Source organism: Herpailurus yagouaroundi, unplaced genomic scaffold (assembly GCF_014898765.1).
Source record: "Herpailurus yagouaroundi ecotype Mexico unplaced genomic scaffold, PumYag 142, whole genome shotgun sequence".
NCBI classification, from domain to species: Eukaryota; Metazoa; Chordata; class Mammalia; order Carnivora; family Felidae; genus Herpailurus; species Herpailurus yagouaroundi.
In genome coordinates, this window is record NW_024412397.1 from 56,733,483 (window position 1) to 56,759,070 (window position 25,588).

The 25,588-nt window shown below is 42.0% G+C and overlaps 1 protein-coding gene across 4 annotated transcripts in view; it reads right to left on the bottom strand.

Annotated features, from left to right (window-relative positions):
• Positions 1-25,588, bottom strand: part of L3MBTL4 (L3MBTL histone methyl-lysine binding protein 4) — a 359,374-nt gene that overhangs the window by 30,259 nt on the left and 303,527 nt on the right. Inside the window, exon 16 of one of the 4 annotated variants that reach the window (XM_040479358.1) lies at positions 10,513-11,147. The exons of the other annotated variants lie outside the window; for them this stretch is intronic. Coding sequence (XP_040335292.1) covers positions 11,080-11,147 — 68 coding nt within the window. The 3' untranslated portion in view covers positions 10,513-11,079. Of the gene's footprint in view, positions 1-10,512; positions 11,148-25,588 lie in introns of those variants that run through there. 4 annotated transcript variants of the gene reach the window in all.

A 25,588-nucleotide genomic window follows, 5' to 3' on the forward strand; every position in this document is an offset into this window, starting at 1 on the left:
AATGGTTTTGCTTGCTCTGTTCCCAGCACTAAAGCCTGCCCTCCTTCCCTCTGCCTCCCCGAGCTGGCACCACCCCACGAGGCCCCACGTGCAGGCAGGACTTGCTGTGTGCCAGGCACTGTTTTCAGCTTTTTAAGTGAGGAAAATGAGGCACAGACAGGGAACGGTATTTGCCTGCAAAACCTTCTAGAAGGTTTCGCTGTCTGGCTTCCTGGTCTGTGCTCTCAAATGACTCTATTACACGGCCTTCACGGAGGGACTTCAGGAGACTGAAATTACAAGGAATATTGTCAACACAGAGGTGACAATTGGTCTGGAGATGAGGGTGTAGGCAGACAGCACACTGAGGGAGTTCTTCATCTGCCCGGGAGGTGGCAGTTAGAGCCTGACGTCTGACGTCTGTGGGGCTGAGTTTACAGCACCTAGGACTGGGGTGGAATGCGTACGATAGAGACAGTAGAGTACTGAGTAAGGGGTGGTCAATACTGCAGGCGAACACCAGGAGACAGGCTAATTCAGTGGGCGGACTTTGTGGCTGGCACCGGGGGAGTGGATGCTGCTGAGGGTCAGAGAGGGACACGGTGTAGCAGTGACTCTGGGCGCACTGACTTAGGACCAGCCAGCAATCCAAGGGGGCAATAATGTAGTCTTGATTTGGGTCTGCAATTAAGAGCGACCTGTACACCAATTCACAAAACGTGTACTTCTGGAGCAGCTGATTCACCCGAGAATAAGAAGGTGCTGGAGACACTGAAGGAGGTGGAAGGAGGTGCGTGCCTTTGATGTGTCCCACTCAGGCCATGGGCTGGGAATACACACGAATGAGAACACCTTTCCCCTGTGGAGTCTTTCACTGGGTCAGGAGTGCAGTTCACATGCTATGGTGTCTGAGCTGCGCCTCGGTCCTGTGGGACCTCGCGGTTCCCGGTACACAGGGTGCCCAGTGACCTGTCAACAGTCACAGAGCTAGCAAATGGCAGAGACAGGGCTCAAACTCAAGCATCTGACTCCCATATCTCTGCTCTTGCCGTTAACTTAATGCTGTTTTCTCATCTCTACCAGGTTTACATGTCCATGTTCCCATGCAGTTGTCATAAGATGAGGTAGCCTTTAAAAAACTGTCCCTGGAAGCCGGTGGAGGAAGGTTTCATCTCCCTTCCTTGCCTCTGGTGGCTAGGGCTTTTTTTTTTTTTTTTTTTTTTTTTTTACTTTCCTAAACATTAGAATGTGCCCTTAAGCAAAGATTTCAAAATAGGCACTCTTAAAATCTGCTAAAAACAAAACCAGAGTTCTGTTCCAGTGGGAGCCTGTCCTATTTGGGGAACTGCCTGAATGTGTGCATCTGGCTGTTGTGACTGGCATGGTGATGTGCAGGGTGCCATGGACTTGGGCCACAGACCTGGGTCCGAAATCAGGACCACTGTGCCTTCGCCATGTAAACCTCACCTAGATGTCCGGCTTCCCAGAGCCTCCGTGTTTTCAACTGGAAAATGGAGTTAGTGACACAGGATTGTTCAGGGAATTAAATCATTTGTATGAGACGGCACTATGTAAATGTCAGGAATGACCCCTCTCTCGTTTTCTACCTTTTCTTCCAGGCCAGGGAGTGAGCAACCCCCAAATGAAAAGCAAGTAGGAATGTTCTCCCGTCAGCGAGAAGTCTGGCACCGTGTGTTTCGGGTGCCTCTGAGGTCCTGCTGCTTGGCTGGGGCCTGCAGTCTGGCTTGGGCTCCGGGTAACCCAGCCTCAAGGGGCCTTTGCCCAATACCTGCCACTGTGCTTCTGAAAAGGCTCAGGGCTGGGAAGGGTCTGAGGTGCTGTGCTCCTTATGTTCGGTGTATTTTGAGTGCCATGGGGGAGAGAGAAGGTGACAGGAAGTGAGAAGAGGGAGGAGAGAATAGAGAGCAGGAGGGCATTCTAAAATGGGTTTATTTCTCAAAAGTACAATGAGATGTAAGCCTTAACACAGTCGTATGAATTCTAACATGTAACCACCGCCCTCCCTTGCTCAATCCCCGACTGTCTGCAAACCCAAGGACAGCACAAATGGAATCCGAACACTACGTCACTGCTTAGCTTCGAGGGGACGTGCGAAATGGGAACACACTATATTTTAGTTCTGCTCTTTATTCTGTCTTTACATCCACTCACCGTGGGCAGCATAGATAAATGACACCCCCAAACCTGCCCAGGGCATGAGTTTTGCCTCTGTCTCCCTCACCCTCTTTACTGGTGATCATAATAAATAACATTATTCTGCGTGTGTCTCCCCAAATGTCCCTCACCCAGACTGCCTGTTGATAAAAATTCATAAAACCAAACAGAAATTACTAAAAGTAGGTTAGTGGAAAGGTGGGAAATAGAACTTCTGAAATAATTCTAAAACAGTGTATGATTTGGGGATTTAGCCAAGCGAGCTGACAAACTGGGCCATTCAAATGTATTACGCCAATATTTTCTCTGGCAAGAGACTGCTTGTTGGATTTGCATTCAGTTTCACGTCAGGACTTAATTCCTTGTTTAAAAAAAGCTGGAGGAAAATTTTCCATTAGCTACATTTTACTAAGACCCAGTTCCCAAGCTTGGCCAATGCATATTACAATGTATAATTAAGCGTAATTACATTAAAATATTAAACCATTAGAAGCCATTAGAAATCATGAAATTTCTTGCATAAAGTCATCTCATGAATTACTCTGGTGATTGTCAGACCTCTAATCAAGAGAATCTGCCCCAAAACAGCAGAGATTTATTGCCAGATGCTACCATGCAACAGCCAATCTGGGGCCTGGGAAGGGGGAATGGTTTCATTACAGCAGGCACATTAGCAGAACTTTTCCTCTACTGACATTCTTGGATGAACACTTCTGTGCCCTAAATGGCCAAATTCTGACAGTAATAAGCATTATTTTAAGGTAATTAAAGCACGAATAGAATTTTAGGCGAGGTGATAACAGACCACACAAGAAAGCAATTCTACAATTGTGGAAGGGGCTCTGTATGATACATTCACCACGCCTGCTGGTATCTTCCAAATTTTTGGTTTTGTAAGAGGGAATACAAATTATATTTAGCTCAAGTCAGTGTTTGAATTCAAATCCTTCAAAAAAAAAAATCTAGTTTCTATAAAGCAGTTTAAAGCAATCTTGCTTACAAGCGCTCATTTGCTTGGCCAACTCTCTTCTACGGATAAGAAGGGTAAATGATAGGCCGGCTCCTAGACAAAACTATCATACATGTTGAATTACCAATGTCCAGAGTGATGAGGCTTCAACATCAATCCTTTCAATTTATGCACATGAGCATATGCGTATATATATTTTCCTGACTTCGGCCTGTTGTTGCAGTTTCATTTTGCAAGGACTGTAGATGGCCTAGATCAGTGGGTCTCCAGTCAGATTAGAATCACCTGTGGAGATTGTAAACTCTGGTGATGCCCATAGCAATGAAGTCGGGATGTCTGGGCAGTGCTGGTGGGAAGTGGGCACTGGTACTCTTACCAGCTCCTGTCACGTAGGGTTGAGAATCACTAGCCTAGAGTCATTTGTCTGTCCTCACCAATGGTAGGTTCCCTATTGTCCTCCCATGGGGGCTGCTTCTTTTCAAAGACTCTGAAGGTAACTATAATGGGGCAAACACGAGGCAGGCTCACTCTGTGTACCCCTAGGTCCTGGCATAGGTTCTCAGGCCCCATTGTCTACAGGGGCCTGGCAGGCCTAGGAGGAGTGACAGTGACGTGGGTGGAGCCATGGTGAACTGGAGAGCATGCCCCCATGTACAGGAGAAGACCCCCAGTGCCAGCCCACTGTGACATCAGGAAAGTGGGCCCAGGGCTGCCCAGTTTTCAAGAGAAGCCAGAAGTCTGGCTTTCTATGTGAAAACCTGTTCATAACGAATCAAAAATTTATGAAAACTCCGTGTTGGCCACACGAACATGGGTATGACCAAAAATGGCGTACAGATGCCAATTTATAATCTGTGAACTAGCACCACCATTCCCTGGATGTGAGCATACCCCCGATATGTGCAAAATGCAACATGAGCAATATCCGGGAAGTGCTCATGTTTTACGCAATACAGACAGGTCTGCATTTGCTGCTTGTAATTTGGTTGTGCTCTGCAGCACCAAATGATGTAACTTATGTTAACAAGTCCTTAAAAAGTCTGCTAAATGAGGGGGCGCCTGGGTGGCTCAGTCAGTTAGGTGTCTGACTTCGGCTCAGGTCATGATCTTGTGGTCTGTGAGTTCAAGCCCTGTGTTGGGCTCTGTGCTGGCAGCTCAGAGCCTGGAGCCTGCTTCGGATTCTGTGTCTCCCTTTCTCTCTGCCCCTCCCCCGCTCGTGCTCTGTCTCGTTCTGTCTCAAAAATAAATAAATGTTATTTACTAAATGAAGGACAATTTAAACCTATAAGTTTACTTATATATACTTATGATATATAATCATCATAGAGCAAAGAAAACATAAATGGAACCAACTCACCCACCCAACTTGACTGTCTTTTTTTTTTAAGGTAGGCTTCAGGCCCAGTGCAGAGTCCAATGCAGGGCCCAAACTCATGAGCCCGAGATCAAGACCTGAGCCAAGATTAAGAGTTGGACACTTAACCGACTGAGCCACCCACGCACCCCGACTCTGTGAGCCTTAATGCAGAGCTTCTCATGCTCTGCTGTGCAATGCGGTTCATGTGGGAATACTGTTAATACAGGATGGATGGTGGGGGAGCTGAGATTTGATAGTTAGTACAAGCTCTCAGGTCATGCCATTGTGATTGGTCTAAGGACCATAACTGAGAAGCAAAGCCTTAAATCACAGAGGTGGGCCATAATCACACGGCCTATGAAACTATAAGACTGGTTGTTCCTGAGGGCACACCCGGTCTTTTGTCACTATGGCTGGCACATACTAGGAGCACAATAAATACTTGCTCAGTGACTGAGTGAAGAATCAGTTTGGAGAGTTCCCATCCCAGGCCAAGCAAAGAGCTTGGGTAGATGCTGCTGGAGGTGGGGGTGACCAGACCAGGAGCCAAGGCAAGTGGAGGGGGGGTGCCTCACAGTTCAGGTGGGTGAAAAAATCCAGCTATCTGGACAGGTGGCAGTGAGGTCAGCCTGCAGTTTCTAACCAGGAAGCCATCAGAGAATGCTATGAGCAATAAGCAGAGACTCAGTTGGAAGGGTTTGCGGTCTGTTTGGCCACGGGAGCAGGAATGGAGTTTAAGCAGGGAAATGAGATGACCAAAGTAGGATTTTAAGAAGATTATTTTGATAGGGGCACCTGGGTGATTCAGTCAGTTGAATGTCCGACTTCAGCTCAGGTCATGATCTTGGGGTTTGTGAGTTCGAGCCCCTCATCGGGCTCTGTGCTGACAGCTCAGAGCCTGCTTTGGATCTTCTGTCTGGAGAGCTGCTAAGATGAGGTCCTCTGAGGGCTCTGGTTCAGAAACTAAGTTTCATAAAGTAGGAAGGTTACTTGTCCTGCTGAGTGCTGTGCTATCAATTTCCTAGTTCTGCTGCACAAAATAAATCTTCTAAAATGGCAACTGCTTTACAACTCTGCTCCTGCTTAAGTGCCTAGTTATAGATTCCTGAGAATCTTTTACCCAAAGAAACCTATGTCTTCTTACAAGGAATAAACCTGCAGAAAACAAGAGAACAAAGGGAAGGCAATGTCTGGTTGCTATTAATTCACACGGGGATTCACTGAAACACAATACACTGAAACCATTTTGTAGAAAAGAATGCACCCAGCTTTAGTGAAATCCAACCTCACCTCCCAACAAACTGAATTTAGTCACAAACCCAGAATTATGTTTCCCTATGGGGAAAAAAAAAAGGACTGTTGGTAAGAAAATGAACATACTCTTCTCCCTATATTTTGTCATTATCAGTCCTGTTTATGTGCATGGATCGTAACATATCACATGTATTAAATAAATGTGAGTTAAGGTAGAGAGCTATGAACAATACAAGCCAGAGCCTTTTCTTTTAACAGGATGACACCATTTATAAAGCCACAGCATTTTGGAGGTAGAAGGACCTATAACACCTTTTAATTTGCCCCACTCGTTTCACTGTAATGAATGTTCTGAAACACTATCCCTGTTCTTTCCTTGCTGGAATAAAGGACCCTTCCTATTTTCCCACAACAACGCATACTTCTGCCATAGGAATTATTTTATTTTGCCTGAAGCCTACTGTTGTGGAAGGGTTTGGGGGTCAGAGAGATCCGGGTTCCAATTCCACTACTGCAGAGGGGAGCTGTGTGATCTGGGCATGTTACTTAACCTCTCTGAATCTCACATTTCATTTTTCCATAACATTCCATTTCATCTGAGAGAGCAAAGACAGCCATCAGCTCCACCTAAAGCATTATGATACATCCCGAGTCCCTAAAGTCCAGTGGATGCCTTGAGAATTCCTTTCAGCCTGCAGTATATTTCTTCTTTCTTTCTTTCTTTCTTTCTTTCTTTCTTTCTTTCTTTCTTTCTTTCTTTTGCAGTGAGTGAAGATGGGCTACCCTTCTGTTCCAGGGCTCACCAATGGTCCCTTTCATGTGACAACAGCAGTTAAGGGTGCCATGAAGATGAAATGGGACACGCGTGTACAAATCGTGGTACCTGGGATTGAATAAATAGCATTTTCTTCCTCCCTAATGTATTCATCTCCCTCCCTCCCTCCTTCTCTGACCTCTCACACCTCTGTCCTCCCAGTCCCATGGCCCAGACATAGTAGGTCCCCTGAATGTGTCTTGCTGTTCTTTCCTCCTTGAACGCCCTCCCCTCTTCTCTTCGCTTGGCTAACGCAGGACGTCAGGTGCAAGAATACTTCCAGGGCATTTCTGTTACTATACAAGCAGGGCTTTTGCACAGCGCCTTGCACACAAAGGCCCTTAATAAGTACATGTTAGCCAAAGGATTGGATAGATATTAAGTTTTTTTTAGGGCAGAGTCTATCTCTCATTTGGTCCCTGAGATGTACAGGGCTTGGTGGTTAATAGACCTTGAAAAGTTCTGTGGATTGACTTTAAGTGACTCTCCGCAAGTCACACTGCCAGTTAGTCTCTTGACACTTATACCTTCTGTCTACACAAGAGCTGCCTATTCTATTTACCTGTTTACTTATGTTCGCACTTACACGATTCTGTAACTAGAGAGGGGAAAGAAGAAAACAATAGAGGTAAAACAAAGAAAAAAATCACAGCCAGCATGTGAAAACATTTTTTGAGGAGGAAGGAACTACCTCAGTCAACACTATATTAAATATTTATTTTTGAGGGAGGGAGACAGAGTGTGACCGGGGGAGGGACAGAGAGAGAGGGAGACACAGAGTCCAAAGCAGGCTCCAGGCTGTGAGCTGTCAGCACAGAGCCTGACACGGGGCTCGAACTCACAGACGGTGAGATCATGACCTGAGCTGAAGTCTGATGCTTAACCGACTGAGCCACCTAGGCACCCCAAAGACATTTTTAAGTAAGTTTAAAATAGCAAGGAGTGGGGTGCCTGTGTGGCTCAGTCGGCTAAGCGTCTGATTCTTGATCTCAGCTTAGGTCATGATCTCACAGTTCACGAGTTTGAGCCCCATGTCCAGCTCTGTGCTGACAGCGTGGAGCCTGCTTGGGATTCTGTTTCTTCCTCTCTCCTTGCCCCTTCCCCACTTGTGAATGTGCACTTTGTCTCTCAAAATAGATAAATAAACTTTAATTAATTAATTAATTAATTAAAATAGCAAGGAGTTACCAAAACATGCCCTTTACTTAGCTAGCCACCTTTAACTATCTCTGTAATAAAATTTTAATATATCAACTTTAGCCACATTAGAATTTTTGGGAATTACTTCTGCTTAGCTGTAAAATATTAAGTCATCTGAGAAATTCACCACTGGCTGTCCCAGTCTGGGGCTGAATGGGCCACCCCTGGGAGACTGGGAGGCGGGCATCCTTGGCTTGGTTCCTCCCATGCACTGGTGGGCTCTGTCTCATACCTCCACTCCTCTTTCTCCCTCTTATCCAGGGGCATCTACTGCACCACTCTGAGCTCTAGACGTGGCCAACAATATATTCATGCATCCAAAGCAGTGCCAGGTGCTTGGAAGGCAAAAATCAACAAGACTTATTTTTTGCCCTCACGGAATTCACGATCCAGGAGGAAAGGCAGAGGTGCAAAGGATTTGTTGTCACGATGCAATAACACAATGACAGAGTCATGTACCGAGTTTAAGGGTGCACAAGGAGAAGATGATTGTGGATCATGGTGGATCATGGGAGGATCTGGGGCTGGGTCTTCCACGGTCAGTGGGAGGAACTTGGGGCCTTCCAAGAAGAGGAATGACATGTGCTGTGCCGAGAAGACATGGACCCACCCTTGTTTTCTCCAAAGGGAAAGAATGTTCTAGGTAGATCTGGGGATAATCTCAGCAAGGAGGAAAGGGGCTCAGAGCACTTTATGTTCACATTTCACCAAGCCATACAGGTCTCCCCAAACTGACCCAACAAGGGTTTAGATTCACTTCACTGAATCCGAAAGAGAATATGCCCATGGTTGCGTGTAATGAAGCAACTTTTGATATCTCATCCTTTATTTCCAAACTAAAATACGATGGGCTTACCTGGATACCTGTTTCAGAGCATGTTAATGCTTGTGTAGGTTTGCTGTTTTTCCACTTTCTTAGGACAAGAAATCCTTAGAAATAATCAGAGCTGTTCATTTGAAACAGAAGAGCCTCACCATTCATAGCCCACTAAAAAATAATAACAATTCCACTGATAGATCCTTCAAACAAAAATTTTGTAAAATTATGCAGCATAATAACAATGATATGACTCCTTTGGTTATTTCAACCTATGTAGAAAAAATAATTAAAAAGTAGCATTGTGATTAAAGCCATTATTTTCTACAAGGACACAACATGAATAAATACTGTTTTTTCCTAATCGTTTTTATTCAGATAGCACAAGAATGGAATTGGCAACAATCAAAAAATTGTCTATGTGCTTTTCCAGCTGATTAAAGTACTTATTAGCTAACTAAAAAATATGTTTTGCACTAGAAAATTATAGACGCTCACCTATTAATAAAGTTAAGTGAATGAATGAATGAATGAGTGAACGAGTTGGCAGCTGTAAAGAATCATGGCTCTAAAGGAAATCAGCAGCCTCCAAATGCCGGCAGCAGCTGAGGATACTGGTAGGAAGATCAGGCCCCAGCTGCTCCCGTTCATCCCTCTTCCTCTTCTAGGAACACAAGCCCAACATCTCCCTCACCTCCCTGCTCCTGGTCCTGCAGCCCTTTCCCGGGGTTCTAGGGACCACAGTAAGCCCCTGCTTCAGGCTTCTGTCATGGGAGCCCTCTCCAGGCTGTGGGCTGGGTACCTGACTTTCTCCAGCACAAGATGTGAGCTGTGTGGATTCTGGGCCTGTGTCCATCTTGTTTACTGCTTAGTACCAAGGGGGGGGGGGGATTCAAAAAAGATCTTCGTTGGTGTCTTTTGGACATCCTAGAAAATCTTTTCCTTAGTTACATTTAACAAACAGTCATACGGCACTTACTATGTACCTGCAACTCATTGTTCTAACTTACAAGTTTTTTTTTCTCCATATATTAATTCCTCAAAATTATCACACCCATTATGGTGAGGAAACTGAGGCAGAGAGGGGTTAAGTAAGTTGCCTGAGGTTACAGAGTTAATGAGTAGGAGGAGCAGGATTTGGATCCTGGCAGTGTGGGCTCAGACTTGGTGCTGAGCTGGCCCCTTGGAGGGCAAGGGGTCTGGGTTTCTGGGTTTCTCCTGAGGCAGGAGCCCAGCTCCTCCCCGCCACCTCCAGTAGCAGTGTCACCTGCCATGCGGTAAATCGCTCCGCCCCAGCACGGCCATGAATGTGTGCTGGGCTTTCCTTAGGTTGAAGTAACAGTGCCTCCTTGAACCTCTATCCATTAGCCCCGGTTTTGCTCTTTGGAATTGCCCTGAAGTAGTCAGTTTTCTCTTCCACAAAGAAAATCATGATCTTACTGTACATTTAGATGGCGCACCTTTACAGGCCTTTACAAACAGCTCACATTCAGGTGTCTTCCCTCAACTAAGATACGCTTCTCTTTCATCATTCTGATTCAGTGAGACTTTGTTATTATGAGAAGAGGGTGCATCCAGAAGTGTGGTTTTTCAAAAGCAGATTTAAGGCTAATTTAAAAATGGTTGGAAAATAGCTGAATTCCCAACACCAGCCAGAGAAAACAAATACATCCAGGAGGGCTCTGAGTTTGATGCATGGCCTGACAGTCACCATCTGTGCTTTCTACAGGGGTGACCACGCCATGCAGGGGTACTGCAAGGTAGAGATGCAATCAAGGACTTCTAAAATAAAACAGCAGTAGGCTCATTGGATTTGATTAAATCCCAACTTCTCACCTCTGTGCGTTCCACAAGGCTCCAGCTTTACAGTCCTGGGGAGTGAATGCTGAAGGCAGAATCCAGAATTTGTTTTTTAAAAAAATTCAACACATCACGGATAGGCTATTTTTGAAAAGTTACCTAGAAGATGGCCTTTCTTATTTATGAAGATAAGAAGAATAAGGACTCAGAATTCAGTCAAGGTGAAGAAGGTAAAGCAAATACGTTCTTAGGCAATTCAGCGAGTACCTAGCTTTGCGTTTTCGCTCAAGTCTGGACAATCGTCTCGCCCGTGTCACTAAGGCCTCACACTTCTGCAGACAGAACTGAGCAGAGCGAGCAGGGGGGACTCAAAAGACACATCTGACACTGTGAGAACAAGCACAGTAAAACTGAAAGAGAGGTTGAGAAACAGGAAAATGTAAACCTAAGGGGCCAAGGTTGGCGAGGAGCATGGAAAGGGAGGGGGCCGTGCAATGATTCCATTTATTCCAAGCAACGCTGTTTCAGTTATTTTGCATTTTCGATTTCCATTAAAGGGAGCAGGAGATTTTCATGTATGAAACAGGTCCGGGCTAAAACACCCGAGAAACACAGAGTTGGATGAAAGCCCAGGAAAGGCATCTGTGGGGCGCACACACCCATGCAGCTTTCTCAGGCGTGCTGGGGTCTATGCCCCATGCACTGCTGTTTCATCACCTTGGCAATGGAGGCCAGAGGAGGCTTTTCCGTGGGCAAGAGCTGGGCCTGACGGTTCCATTAGCTGTGGATTAACATAAGTGGAGATTATGAAGCACACTGAAGATGCCAGGAGCTATGCATTTTAAGACCAACGACTAAGAATCTGGAAAGTGGCAGAAAGCACGCTGGGGACGCCAAGCTGTTGAGGGGTGGGGACGATGGGTAGCAGGGATAGCTTACAAGGAGTAGGGCTTAGGCATTATTGGATACTGAATTCATGGATCTTATAAATGAATAAAAGGAAGCAAAGCCAAAATCACCAATATTGAAAACAGCACTTAATAACTTTATTTTCCCTTCTGATTTCAACTCAGCTGAATGCTTGGTGTTGGGAGATTTAAAAGAAGGGGAGAAAAACTAACTTAGGTGAGATGCATTTTAGAAACATAAGGACCACAAAGATTTTTTTCTCCAAGTTGTATTTTTCTTTCCCAAGTTAAAACAGAGAAATTTGCCCCTCCCCACAAGAGAAAAACAAACCCAATTAAACCACAGATACAAAACAGCGGCTGAAAAGCCATGGTGGCCACTCTGGCCCCAAATCTCTGCCCTGCTTGACTTTTCCACCTCCTTCCAGCTCTAAACTCTTATCCAATCAGTGGCCAGGTTTGGATGACCCTACATCCTAAATGATTTGGTACTTCCAAGTAATACTACTACTACTACTACTACTACTACTACAAAACAGGTAAAGACTTTTTTCAAAAAGATTATTTATAAGGGGGGAAGGCATTGTCACAATAGGTGGCAACTCTGACCATAATATCAGCAAAGTCTCAAGAGTTAGGCAAAAATGGTTTTTCTTCCATAGAGGGGAGAAAACAAGGCTATAAAGACAGGGTGTGGGGGAGGGGATGGAAGGGCAAAAAGCTCTGTCGGTGGCTCAGAGGGGCCCGTTTGCCAGGAGGGCCCTTAAGGAGGGGTCTGTCTGCTGGCTGAGCTGAGGGTGGGCCAAATTTAGGGGCCTGGGGAAAGAAGAGAAACTTAACCAAAGGTTGGTTAAGAGGCATCTTGTTCCCAGTTTAGCCAATCATTTATGGGGCAAAGAATGGGAATTTGGAGGGTCTCGGTCTGGCTTTGTTATGGGTAAGCAAGGGTCCACTCTGTTGGTGCCTGTCTCCCCATTCTGTCCTCACGACCAGCATCCTACTCAGCCACCATTTGCACGCAATGGCCTCTTGTCTTCAGGCCCTTCTATTTCTGAATCTTCTCCAACTTGCTGTCAGCATTTTTCGCTGGCAACAATCTATCCATTGCATTCTCTCCAAAATCATAACAAAACAAAAACAACAAACAAGTAATGACTGAATTAAAACCATCCCCAAACTCTCCCATTAAGTCCAGGATGACACTCCTTAGCATGCTGCTCAAGACTGTGGGCTCTCAGTCTACCCACCCCTTCTCTGTGACTCTCTTTCTCGAAAGTGTCCTGTACTCCAGGGTAGCCAGTTTCCCGCTGTGTCCTGAAAAATGCCTTCACTGTTCCAGTGCTATGTTTTTTATAACCTATTTTGCCCCCTGGAATCTCTTTCCTCATATTTCTCTTTGTTGAAACATTACCCACTGTTTAGGTATCTGGCCCCAAAAACGTTTCTGATTCCCACAGAAAATGAATCTTTTGCCCTTTCCCAGACTTCTCTATTTGAACCCATAAGGTAGCACCTGTCCCATGTTACCTTGTGTCTATAACAGTTGCTTCCATTTCTAAACCCCCACTAAACAAGAACAACTTCTCTTGTGTACACCCTATGGTCCTAACAGAAGGTGTCAGGCTCAATAAAGATGTGTTGAATGGAATAAAAGAAAAGAGAATGTGGGTTTATTATAGTCATTTGAAACATGATAATCAGTAAGAAACAGGGCTGTGAGCATGGAACCATACAAAACAACAAAGAAAATAAGCAAACAGAACAGCATAGATTCCATTTTCAGTGGAACTTAGAGGTAAACATATGCCCCAGATTCCACTATATCTGTAAGAGGGGCTAGAAGTAACTGTGATTGCCAGTTGTATAGAGGCAGGGGGGAAAGAAGGGCCCAGAGGTGGACGACCTCCGTAAGCATCCAACCAAAGAATGTTCCTCGTTTCTGAAAAATGGGTCCTGGACCTGGAGTGAGCAGGGCTGGTGGAAGAAGCCCTCTGGGACTCAGCTCAGTTCAGAGTTAGAGAAACCAGAGCTACACCAAGAATAATTCAGATGGGCCATATCTGCAGTAAGCAATTTGTCTCTGTGTCAGGCAAGAAAAAGAAAATCTTGAGTTGTGAAGCCTGACCCTCAATTCCCATTACTGTAGAGGGGTGTGCAAATAGCTAGTCCAGGAAAATCCAACCTATTTAATAATGAATGATCTAAACAGAAAGAAAAGAAAAAGAATTAGTACACTGTTGTGCAAAGAGCCCATGAGGAAAATGTGGAAGAGACCCACAGAAGCTATTATAGATTTAAAAATGCAAGCAGAAGGGGCTCCTGGGTGGCTCAGTCAGTTAAGCAAGTCCCACTTTGGCTCAGGTCATGATCTCACAGCTTGTGAGTTCGAACCCCGCGCCGGGCTCTGTGCTGACAGCTCAGAGCCTGGAACCTGCTTCACATTCTGTGTCTCCACTATCTCTGCCTCTCCCCTAGTTCATGCTCTGTCTCTCTCTTTCAAAAATAAATAAGCATTAAAAAAATTTAACAATGCAAGCAGGAAAAATGTTAACCACCGAGGAGATGCAAAAAGTAATGAGACATGCTGACATGCATTTAGAAACACAAAACAAAGCTCAGTGAAGCAATTACCTCTATGATGAACACAAAGTAGAAATGCAACAATTTAAGGAAGAGATGGCAACAGACAAGAAGAAAGGCAGAACTCGAGAAAGAAGCAGAAGAAAAAAATAAAACCATCATGGGAATGAAGATGAAACAGGAAGGAGCAGAAAGGAAGAGTAAATCTTTGATAATACTGAGCAAGTGACATAAAAGACAAACATAAGAAATGCAAGCAAAATGAAATTGAAGGAGATCTAGCAAATGCATAATCAGCATGTCTGAGGAAAAACTGAAATAATGAAACAAAACAAATATTTGAATAGTAATAAAAACAACTCTTTCCGGAACACTTGGAACCTGTATGCTTGAATGCACTTGAAATGCTGAAAGGGCAAACTAGGTGCCAGTTTAGGTGAATGAGAATTCAACAACAAGGTATATCTTAGTAAAGTCACTGGTGTTTACAAGTAAACGCTCACTTGGGCAGCCAGGTGAGCCTCAGATATCTCCTCAAAACCTTCAAAAACAGAACACAGGAGTGACATCGGGGAAGATGGTGGGTAGGAAGTGCCAGGAGTCCATTGCTTCATCCAGATGGCACTTGCACCAGCAGACTCTGCCTGAAACAGTTTTAGAACTCTGGAATCGATTTGAAGACTTCTACCTTCCAGGGGAAGGCTTAGTCAGCAACTCACTGTGAGTTTGGGTCAGCTTCAGCTATTAGTGTGGCAGTAGCTACTCATTTCCCACCCTCCGGCCTGGTCCTGGGCAGCTGAGCCCACATTCCTGGAGTGGCTTGCATGTGACTTGAAGGAGTCAGGGTAGGCAATAAGGACCTTGTCCACCAAATATCAAGGAGCCATGCGGTGATAACTGATGACTGCTTCTGACTGTGGAAGTACAGGCACCGAGGCAGATTCTGTTGTTGAAATCCCACTGGCTGAAGTGGCTTCCAGATATTTAAAGAAACCATGCCTTAAAATTTTATCCCCTATGGGGCGCCTGGGTGGTGCAGTCGGTTGAGCGTCCGACTTCAGCCAGGTCACGATCTCGCGGTCCGGGAGTTCGAGCCCAGCGTCGGGCTCTGGGCTGATGGCTCAGAGCCTGGAGCCTGTTTCCGATTCTGTTGTCTCCCTCTCTCTCTGCCCCTCCCCCGTTCATGCTCTGTCTCTCTCTGTCCCCAAAATAAATAAACGTTGAAAAAAAAAATTAAAAAAAAAAAACTTTATCCCCTCTCCCCTTTTGGAAGAAATTTGAGGATTAAGACATCCGAAAGCAATTGCATAGAAAAGAGAATTTATAACATGCCTGGGGTAAAATCCAGGCTCAGAAAAGACCTGAAAAGGCCTTAAGTTGACACTTCAGTCTGATCTCCAGTACAGAAACACCCTACAGCAATTAAACACAAAAACAGAACAGCAAACCTTAGGTAAGGGGGAAATTCTGATTAATAGAGATATCATGTTATAAGATTTGAATGTCCAGTGTTCACCAACAAAGTAATTACAAGGTATACAAAGAAATAGGAAAATATGACCCATCCAGAGAAAACAAATAGGAAATGTCCCTAAGGCCAGATGACAGACTTACTAGAAAAAGACATTGAAAAAAGTTCTTAAAGATGCTCAAAGAGCTAAAGGAAGACAGGGATAAAGTCAAGAAAACAATGTATAAACAAAATGAAAATATCAATAATGAGACAGAAGTCAAAAAGGAACTAAAAAGAAATCCTGAACCTGAAATGTACAATAACTAAAATGAAAAAAATTGCTGGAGGGATTAAAAAACAGATTTGAGCAGCCAGAAAAAATTGTAAACTTAAAAATAGGTCAATGGATGGGGCACCTGAGTGGCTCATTTGGTTAAGCTTCCGACTTCGGCTCAGGTCATGATCTCACAATTCGTGAGGTCGAGCCCCACGTTGGGCTCTGTGCTGACAGCTCAGAGCCTGGAGCCTGCTTCTGTCCCTCCCTGTTCATGTTCTCTCTCTCTGTCTCTCAAAAATAAATAAACACAAAAAAGAAAAGAAATAAGCCAATGGAAACTATCAAGTCTGAGAAACAGAAAGAAAAAAGATGGAAGAAAAGTGAACAGGATCTAAGGGACAGCATCAAAGGACCAACATATATATTGTGGGAGTCCCAAAGGGAAAGACGGAGACAGAGAGAGATTGGAGATGGGGCTGGAGTGGGGGGAGATAGAGACAGAGATATAGATAGACAGAGAAAAGAGCAAGATAGAGAGAACGAGAGAGGAGAAGTAATGGATGAAAGCCTCCCAAAGTTGAGGAAAGATGTGGATCTACAAATCTAAGAAGCTGAATTAAACCCAAATATGATAAATTCTTTTTTTTTTTTTTATGTTTATTTATTCTTGAGGGGGAGAGACAGAGTGAGAGACAGAGTGAGACAAAGTGTGAGCGGGGGAGGGGCAGAGAGAGAGGGAGACACAGAATCCAAAGCAGGCTCCCTGCTCTGGGCTGTCAGCACAGAGCCTGACCCGGGGCTCAAACTCACGAGCCAGGAGATCATGACCTGAGCTGAAGTTGGATGCTCAACTGACTGAGCTACCCAAGCGCCCCTCAAATACGATAAATTCAAAGAGACCCACACTGAGACACACTGTAATCAAACTGTTGAAAGACAAAGACAGAACCCTGGAAACCCAGAGAAAAGTAGCTCATCATGTACAAGGAGTCTTCAAGAAGATTATCAGAGGGTTTTTCAGCAGATACCTTGCAGACCAGAACACAGTGTGATAATATATTTAAAGTGCTGTAAGGAGAAAACAAAAACAAAAACAAAAAACTGTCATCTGAGAATTCTACATCTGACGAAACCGTCTTTCAAAAATTAGGAGATATTAAGACATTCCCAGACAAGGAAAAGCTGAGAGGATTAATTACCACTAGACTTGCCCTATAGGAAATGCTAAAAGGAGTCCCTCAAGTTGAAATGAAACGATGATAGACAGTAACTAAAAGGCAGACAAAAATACAAAAGTCATCTGGTAAAGATAAACACATAGAGAAAGAGAGAAATATATAATAACAAGAATTATTGTAATTTTTGTTTGTAATTATACTTATGTTATATATGATTTAAACAACTAATGAATCAAAATGATTAGTCCATGTTTTTGAACACACAATATAGAAAGATGTAATTTGTGACATCAATAACTCAAAAGTGGGGAAGATGAAGCTGTAAAGGAACAGAATGTTTGTTAAGTTGTTATAAATTCAAATTAGAGTGTTATAATATTAAGATGTTAAATGTAATCTTCATAGTAACCCAAAAGAAAGTAACTACAGAGTATATACAAAAGGAAATTAAAAGTGAGTTAAAATCCTCACAACAAAAAATCAACTAAACACAAAAGAAGACAGTAATATAGGTAATGAGGGACAGACATCCTACATGGCATACAGCAAACAAACAGCAAATGGCAGAAGCAAGCCCCTCATTATCAATAATTACTTAAGGTGTAAATGGATCAAACCCTCCAATCGAGAGACAAGAGATTGGCAGAATTAAAAAATATGATACAATTATATGGTGTCTGCAAGAGACACATTTTAGACCCAAAGACAAAAATATGTTGAAAGTGAAAAGATGGGAAAAGATATTCCATATTAATGGTACCCTTTGAGCCAGGTGGCAATACTAATATAAGATAAAAAAGATTTTAAATTTAAAAAACAGGTCATAAGAGATAAAGAATGGCATTATATATTAATAAAAGGTTCAATAATGCAAGAAGATATAACAATTGTAAATAGTAATGCAATTAATGACACACTATCAAAATATATGAAGCAGAAACTGACAGAATTGAAGGGAGAAATAGACAGTCCTCCAATAACAATTGAAGACTTCAGTACTTCTCTCACATAATGGAGAGAACAACCAAACAGAAGATAAGCAAGGAAAGAAAGAGAAGCAAGCAAAAGAAAAATAAGCAAGGACTTGAACAACACAATAAACCAACCAGATCTAAAAGGTATAAACAACATTTTACCCAATAACAGAAGACACATTCTTCTCAAATGTACCCGGAACAAGCTCCAAGACAGGCCACATATCAGACCACAAATAAAGTCTCAATAAATTTTATAAGCTAGACATCATACAAAGTATTTTTGCTGACCACAACAGGATGGAATTAGAAGTCATTAGTAGCAGGAAAACTGAAGAATTCACAAATGTGTGGAAATGAACACACTCTTAAATGACCAATGAGTCAAAGAGGAAATCACAAAAGAAATCATAAAATACGTAGAGACAAATTTAAATGAAAATAAAATATCCCAAAAGTTATGGGATGCAGCAAAAACAGTGCTAAGAGGAAACTTTAGAGCTGTAAATGTTGACATAAGGAAAAAGAAAGACTTCAAATCATCAATCTGACTAAAATTTAAGGAACTAGAAAAAGAATAGCAAACTAAACTCAAAACTAACACAAGGAAGAAATAAATATTAGAATGCAGATAAATAAAACAGAGAAGAAAAGATCAATGAACCCAAGACTTGATTTTCAAAGACTGGCAAAATTGACAAACTTTTAAGACAAGATTCAAATTACTAAAATCAGAAAGTGAGGACATTACCACTAATTCTACAGAAACATAAAGGATTATAAGAAAGTACTATGAATAATTGTATGTCCACAAATTAGATAATATAGATGAAATGGAAAAATTCTTAGAAACACAAAACCTACCAAGATTCAATCAGGAATAAATAAAAAATCTGAATAGACCCATAACAAGTTAAGGAGATTAAATCAGTATTCAAAAACCCCTTGACAAAGAAAAGCCCTAGACCAAGATGGGTTCACTGGTGAAGTCTACCAAACACTGACAGAAGTTACATCAGTTCTTCTCAAACTTAACCAACAAAATTAAGGAGGAGGGAATACTTCCTAACTCATAGGAAGACATCCAAATTAAAAAAGAAGAAGTAAACACATGATCTTATATGTAGAAAACCTTAAAGAAATCCTAGGGCACCTGGGTAGGTCAGTCAGTTAAGCATCCGACTCTTGATTTCAGCTCAGGTCATGATCTCAGTTCCTGGATGGAGCCCCGCATCAGGCTCTGTGCTAACAGCACTGAATCTGCTTGGGATTTTCTCTTCCTCTGTCTTTGCACCTCCCTGACTTGCACACAGATGCACACGCTGTCTTTCTCTCTAAGTAAATAAATAAACTCTTCTCCTTCTTTTTTTTTTTTCTTTTAAAGAAAACCCTATAGAACTGGAGGGTATTATGCTAAGTGAAATAAGCCAGGCAGAGAAAAACAGATACCATATGTTTTCACTTGTATGTGGATCTTGAGAAACATAACAGAAGATCATGGGTGAGGGGAAGGGGGGAAAAAAGTTACAGAGAGGGAGGGAGGCAAACCATGAGAGACTCTTAAGGACTGAGAACAAACTAAGGGTAGATGGGGGTTGGGGGAGAAGGAAAAGTAGGTGATGGGCATTGAGGAGGGCACCTGTTGGGATGAGCACTGGGTGTTGTATGGAAACCAATTTGACAATAAATTATATTTAAAAAAAGGAAATCCTATAGTGTACATTGATGGCTGAATGCACAAACCAAATGTGGTGTACACACACAGTTAAATATTATTTAACCATAAAAAGGAATGAAATTATGATACATACTACAACATGGATGAATCTTGAAGACATAATGCTAAGTGAAATAAGCTAGATACAAAAGTATACATACTATGATTCCACTTATATGAGATATCTAGAATAGTCAAATAAATAGAGACAGAAGGTACAACAGTGGCAACCTGGGCTTTTGGGGGTTATTGTTTTAATGAGTGCAGGGTTTCAGTTTGGAATGATGAGAAAATTCTAGAGATGCATGGTGGTGATGATCACACAACAATGTGAATATACTTAATGCCACTGAACTGTGTACTTAAAAATGGTTAAAATGGTAAATTTTGTGTCATGTATATTTAACTGTAATAATTTTTAAAAACGAAAACTAGAAGACAGTGGAGCTACATCTATAACATACTCAAGGAAAGGAAGTGTCAAAAGGGTTTTATGTCTGGATGAATTATCCTTCAAATATATAGCTATAGACATGTGTTGAACATGCAAGAACTCAAAGAAATAGTCCTTCTTAATGATGTTAGTCCCTCTTAATGACATCCCAAAAGAAGAAAAGTCCAATAGGAGGACTGGTGCTGAGTTGTGGCTATGTTTAACTCTCGATCTAAAACAAAAAGAAGAAGATAAGGGGGATGGAATGGTTTAACAATACCTGCTCTGACAATGGAGAACACAGGAAAAGGAAGGGGGATACGGTGAAAAGTAGAAAAAGTTCCTTTATTGAAGTAATAGAAGTACACTCATGTTAACAGTACAAAGGTAAATATCAGTTAAGGTAGTATTATTGATTAAAATCTGGTGTGAAGGGGAGAAGGAGAAAACATTCTAATTTTTTCATTGTTTATAGCAGGAAATACGTAGAAAATGTCTTTTGAAAAGAAAGATAAAAGTCTTATATAAATTTATAATGATGACCATTTGAACAAAAATAAATCTTGTTAAGTTCAGAAGAATCACACAAAAATGTCAGAACAATCAGATCATATATAAAAGTCATAAAAAGATAATGACAGAAAATAAGATATACTAGGGGAAAATACAGAAACAGAGAAAACTTTAAACTACTTATGCTTAGCTCTCGGTAAATACATTTGAAAAGTAGAATAAATGGATAGTTTTCTAGGAAAATACAATTTACCAAAACTCCTCTTAGAGGAAACAGAAAATATAAACAGATTTTTTTTCCATAGAAGAAACAGACAATAGTATAAAAAACTTCCCTCTTCACACCTGGCAAAGCTCCAGTTCACTTAACTGTGTACTTAAAAAGGTCTAGGGCGGGGCGCCTGGGTGGCGCAGTCGGTTAAGTGTCCGACTTCAGCCAGGTCACGATCTCGCGGTCCGTGAGTTCGAGCCCCGCGTCGGGTTCTGGGCTGATGGCTCAGAGCCTGGAGCCTGTTTCCGATTCTGTTGTCTCCCTCTCTCTCTGCCCCTCCCCCGTTCATGCTCTGTCTCTCTCTGTCCCAAAAATAAATAAACGTTGAAAAAAAAAATTAAAAAAAAAAAAAAAGGTCTAGGTGGATTCCTAGGGGATTCCTACCAAGTTGTTTGAGAACAAAACATTCCAGTGCAGAGAAAAGGGAAAACTTCCAAATTTGTTTTATGAAGCAAGCATAATATTGATATCCATATCTGACAGAGCATATGCATATACATATCAAGAAAAAATTTCTTATTGATTAATATCAAAACCAAAGTTTAAATAAATTATTGGCATGCAAATTATGTGTCATGACAATACAATGTTTATTCCTAAAATGCAAGGACCATTTAGTAACAGGAAATTTATTCATATCAAAAAGTCTAAGAAGAAGAAGTTGTGATCATCTATCTCCATAGATTTTTAAGAGGCATTTATTGAAATTCAAGAAACATGGATAGAAAAACCCACTAGAGGAACTAACTGGCATGATTCCTTAACAAAAGAAAATATCTGTATCTTGAAGCAAACTTTTATCGGGGAAGCACTGGAGTAATTTTAAACTAAACTCTGGACAAGAATGATGCCTGCCATCACCATTACTACTGATTATGCATACCTCGTCCTACTGGGGCCCAAGCCAACACAATGAGATCAGAAAAGATACAAGAGATGGAACAGTAACAAAGCAGAAGCTAAAACTATCATTACTGCAGATGGTATCACTGTAAACCCAGAAAATCATGAGAATCAATTGCCAAACTCCAACAAAAGATAAGAGGTTAGTAAGCTGGCAAGTGTACAAAATTAAAATGCTGACAGCAAAAGCCCTCGTACACACATATGACCACCAGTTGGAAGATACAGTGGAAAGGCCATTTTACATTACCTAGGAAGACATTCAAGAAGAAATGTGTAAGACTTGTTGAAGAAAAACTAAAAAGACTTCTGAAGGACACCAAAGAAGACTCCAGTAAACAAAAAGACAGCATGTTCCTGTAGAAGAAGAATCAACATCATAAAGACCTCACATCTCTCTAAGTTACTCTCATACATTTACCATGACCTCAATAAAACCACCGACAAGCTAATTCTGAGGTCTGTGTAGAAAACAAACCAAACAAGCAGGAACAGCGATGAAGTGTGACTGACCAACTGGATGTTAGAACATTTTGTGAGACTTCAGTAATTAAAAGGATGCAGACTGACTGATGAAAAAGAATAAGAAGTTCATAAATAGACCAAGTACTTATGGAAATTTAGAGCATGCGAAGGTGACATCCCAGATTAGGGAAGAAATGGAGCAGACTTGGCTGAATCAAGCGGGTAGCCTTCCGAATCAAAACCAAATAAAATAAAAATGGATTCACGGCTGACATGACACACAGGGATATATTCCAAATATTTATTTGTATGATTTAATGTAAAAAAACAAAACAGCCCATAAAAGTAGTAGAATAAAATATAACAGGATCTTGTCATGACATGGGAAAGGCCTTTTTGCCTGTGTTATGTTATATAATCCGAAAGAAACTAAAACAATTGATAAATAAGGGCAAGGTGAACCTAAGTCAACCAGCCAGACAAATAAACACAACACCCATAAGAAAATAAAAGACTGGAAAAAAAACCCCAAAAACCAAAATGGGAACAAATACATGCAACTTTAGTCATGGAGACAGGACTAATTTCCTAAAATCCGTAAAGATAAAGAGCTCTTTGAAATTGGAAGGAAAAAGACTAAAATGGCAACAGAAAACCTGGCAAAGTTCACAGAAAGGGAAACACGAATGGTTCTTCAGCATAAGAAAAGAGGCTCAAACTAACTCACAGTAAAAACGCAAATTAAAATTATACCGAGGTAGCAGTTTTCAATGACCACACTGGCAAAAGATCTAAATGTTTGATAACAGACTTTGTTGGTATTGAGAAACAGGCATCCTCAACAATTCCTGGGAAGAGTGCAAATCTGTATATTTGTTTGTTGGGCAAGTTGACAGATGTATATTCCCTTTCATTCAGCCATTCCACTTTTGGCAATTTATCCCATAGACCCCCTAGCACATGTGCAGGACGACATACATACATAGTTATTTGCGCAGCACTGTTTGAAGCGATGAAAGACTGCAAATAGTCTGACTGTCCACGGCAGAGGGCTGGTTATATAGTGGTGCATCGTTCAGTGGAACACTACTGTCCAGACACAAAAAGGAGGCTTTATGTACAAATGGGGAAAATCCCCTGGCTATACTGTTGAGTGAAAAAAAAATTCAAGTGCATACAGCATACTACTTACTGTGTTAAATATAAGGAAGTGGGATAAGAAAATATATTTATGTTCACTTGTGTATGTATAAAGAAACTCTAGGAGGATGCACAAAAGACTAACAGTGGGGATCTGTCTGGAGGGGGAGTTTGTGTAGAGGGAGTGGGTGGGAGACTTCTCACTGTGTACCTTTTTTTACATTTAAAAATTTTCATACCATGTGAATATGCTACCTATTAAAAAATGACATTAAAAAGGCAAAAAAAAAATGTGAAGATAGCTATGTGTTGTGTCTTGCTTTACCATAAGACTTGTAGAGTAAGGTCCTTTCTTTATTCCGTGATTTAGAAAAATCTGTATAGAAGCATGATTCTTTTTTTATCTCAGCGGACTGGTGGTCATGGGGATCAATCCTCGTAGTCCTGGGGCACCGCTCCTACCTCCTCTCGGTTGACCACATGCCCACCTTCCCCATAGCAAGGCTGTGATCCTGCCTTAATTTTGGTTTCCGTTGTAATAGGGGCATGGATCCATCTGTGTCTAACAGAGAGATGTATGTGGGCGCCTCAACAATGAAAGAATACAAGATGGTGCAAATTTCCATCGAAGTGTTTGAATTCTGTATAAATTCCCAAACTAGGTGCCGTCTGTTACAATTTGGCCTTGCTCTTTTGCCAGTCCATTTACAAAATCTGAGGTTTATGAACTCTACTGATGAGGCACCAGTTAGTCTGTGTGTGTTCTCTGACTGACAGAAACCATTTCAGACAAATGAGAGCCCCTCCTATTTCTACAGAGCTCCCTGAGGAGCCTGTTTCAGGGTTTAGCAGCTCTCGGTGGGGTGGGCAGGGAATTCTTTCTTGTGAGCCATAGACAGTAGTGACGGTCAGCACAAGTCTTCGGGCAGGGTGCCAAGTCAGGAGGCCTGTAGTTTGGGCAAGGACAGGGGCCTGGGATAGCTGGACAGAGAGCCCCTGGTTGGACAGCTGGGCAGGCAAGGCCTGGACGTCTGTGGTGAGTTAAAAGTACGGGTGGTAGCTCGAGTTTGGGCATGGGGCCCCAGGCTGTCAGCAGCAGGCCGTGCCTTGGAAGAGCAACAACCAGCCCAGAATGAGGCTGGCCTCCAACCCCCACGTAGAACACCATGGACTGGGTGAGGACCTTAGGGTTAGAGCCAAGGAGAGTCCCCAGGAGCCTCCCAATTCCCACCAGGCCTCTCTGACTCACCTTACTGTAACCTTGTGTTTCCAAAGCACATGAACAAGTCAACGTTCTAGAAGTCAACTGAAGTGCAAGTAGTCAAGAATGCTTAGTGCATGCTTCATTTTTGATGGCTAGATGGATTTAATTTACTTCTATTCTTAATTGAAACAAAGAACAAAGTTGTCCATCATCTCCTATGTGGGTCAGCCAATGCCTAGGAACCATATTTTGTTAGTTCCTTAGTCATTTCTCATCCAGAATTAAAACACACACACACACACACACACACACACACACACACACACACATTCCAGTCCTCCATTCCAGTCCTCATTTTTGGTTCTTCAGGATCGGTATTTGACTTCTCTACTCTCATCATGGTTTCTGTGACTCTTTTAAATTCTAGCTTGGACTAGCTATTCAATGAGGTTTGTTTGCTTGTTTGGGGCTTTTTTTGGAAGATGGTAAATTGAAAGTAATACATTTCTGATTAAGAACGCTCTGCTCTCTCCTTCTTTTTAAGACAGGCATTAAAATTTAAAAGCTAGAACATGGAATAAGAAGTGCTAATGAAAATGTCACCAAGTGAGAGTTTAGATTTTAAAACGTTGCTAATCTAATAAGAAATACAGGATGAATGTAAGGGGTGAAATAGCTCTGATATGATCTGTTTTATGCCTTTGAAACGTCCTCCAGATGTCACATAAAAAATCATGTGTGACTCATTTTGATCAGTGATGACTCAATCATTAAAAAAAATCAAATCTGAACAAGTCCGTTGGAAAGCAACCTCTCTGAAGCTGGTGTAAATGGTTTCTGTAGTCAAAGTCACTTACGTTTGGAGACTTAATACTGCACCATTTCTCTTGTAAGACAGATCTGGTTTCAATCTGTGTTTCTTCAATTTTTATCAGTTGGCCTAGATTTCCAAAGCTGAGCTAAAATGGAAATATTCTTTTCCCCCTTTAACCCATCTGTCTCCTTTTATTTACATAATATATTTTCCCTGAATAATTCTAAGTTTTTTAAAAAAGGCAAAATGGAAGTAAAATAAATGAAAAAATTTTCACCACAAAGGGAAGCATGGGATCTTCTCTTTGGATTTATACCCAGCTGGATCTCATGACCAGTCCAACTTCAATAAAAATTCGTATGAGGTGAGGCTCTAAAGCAACAAGACTTTTC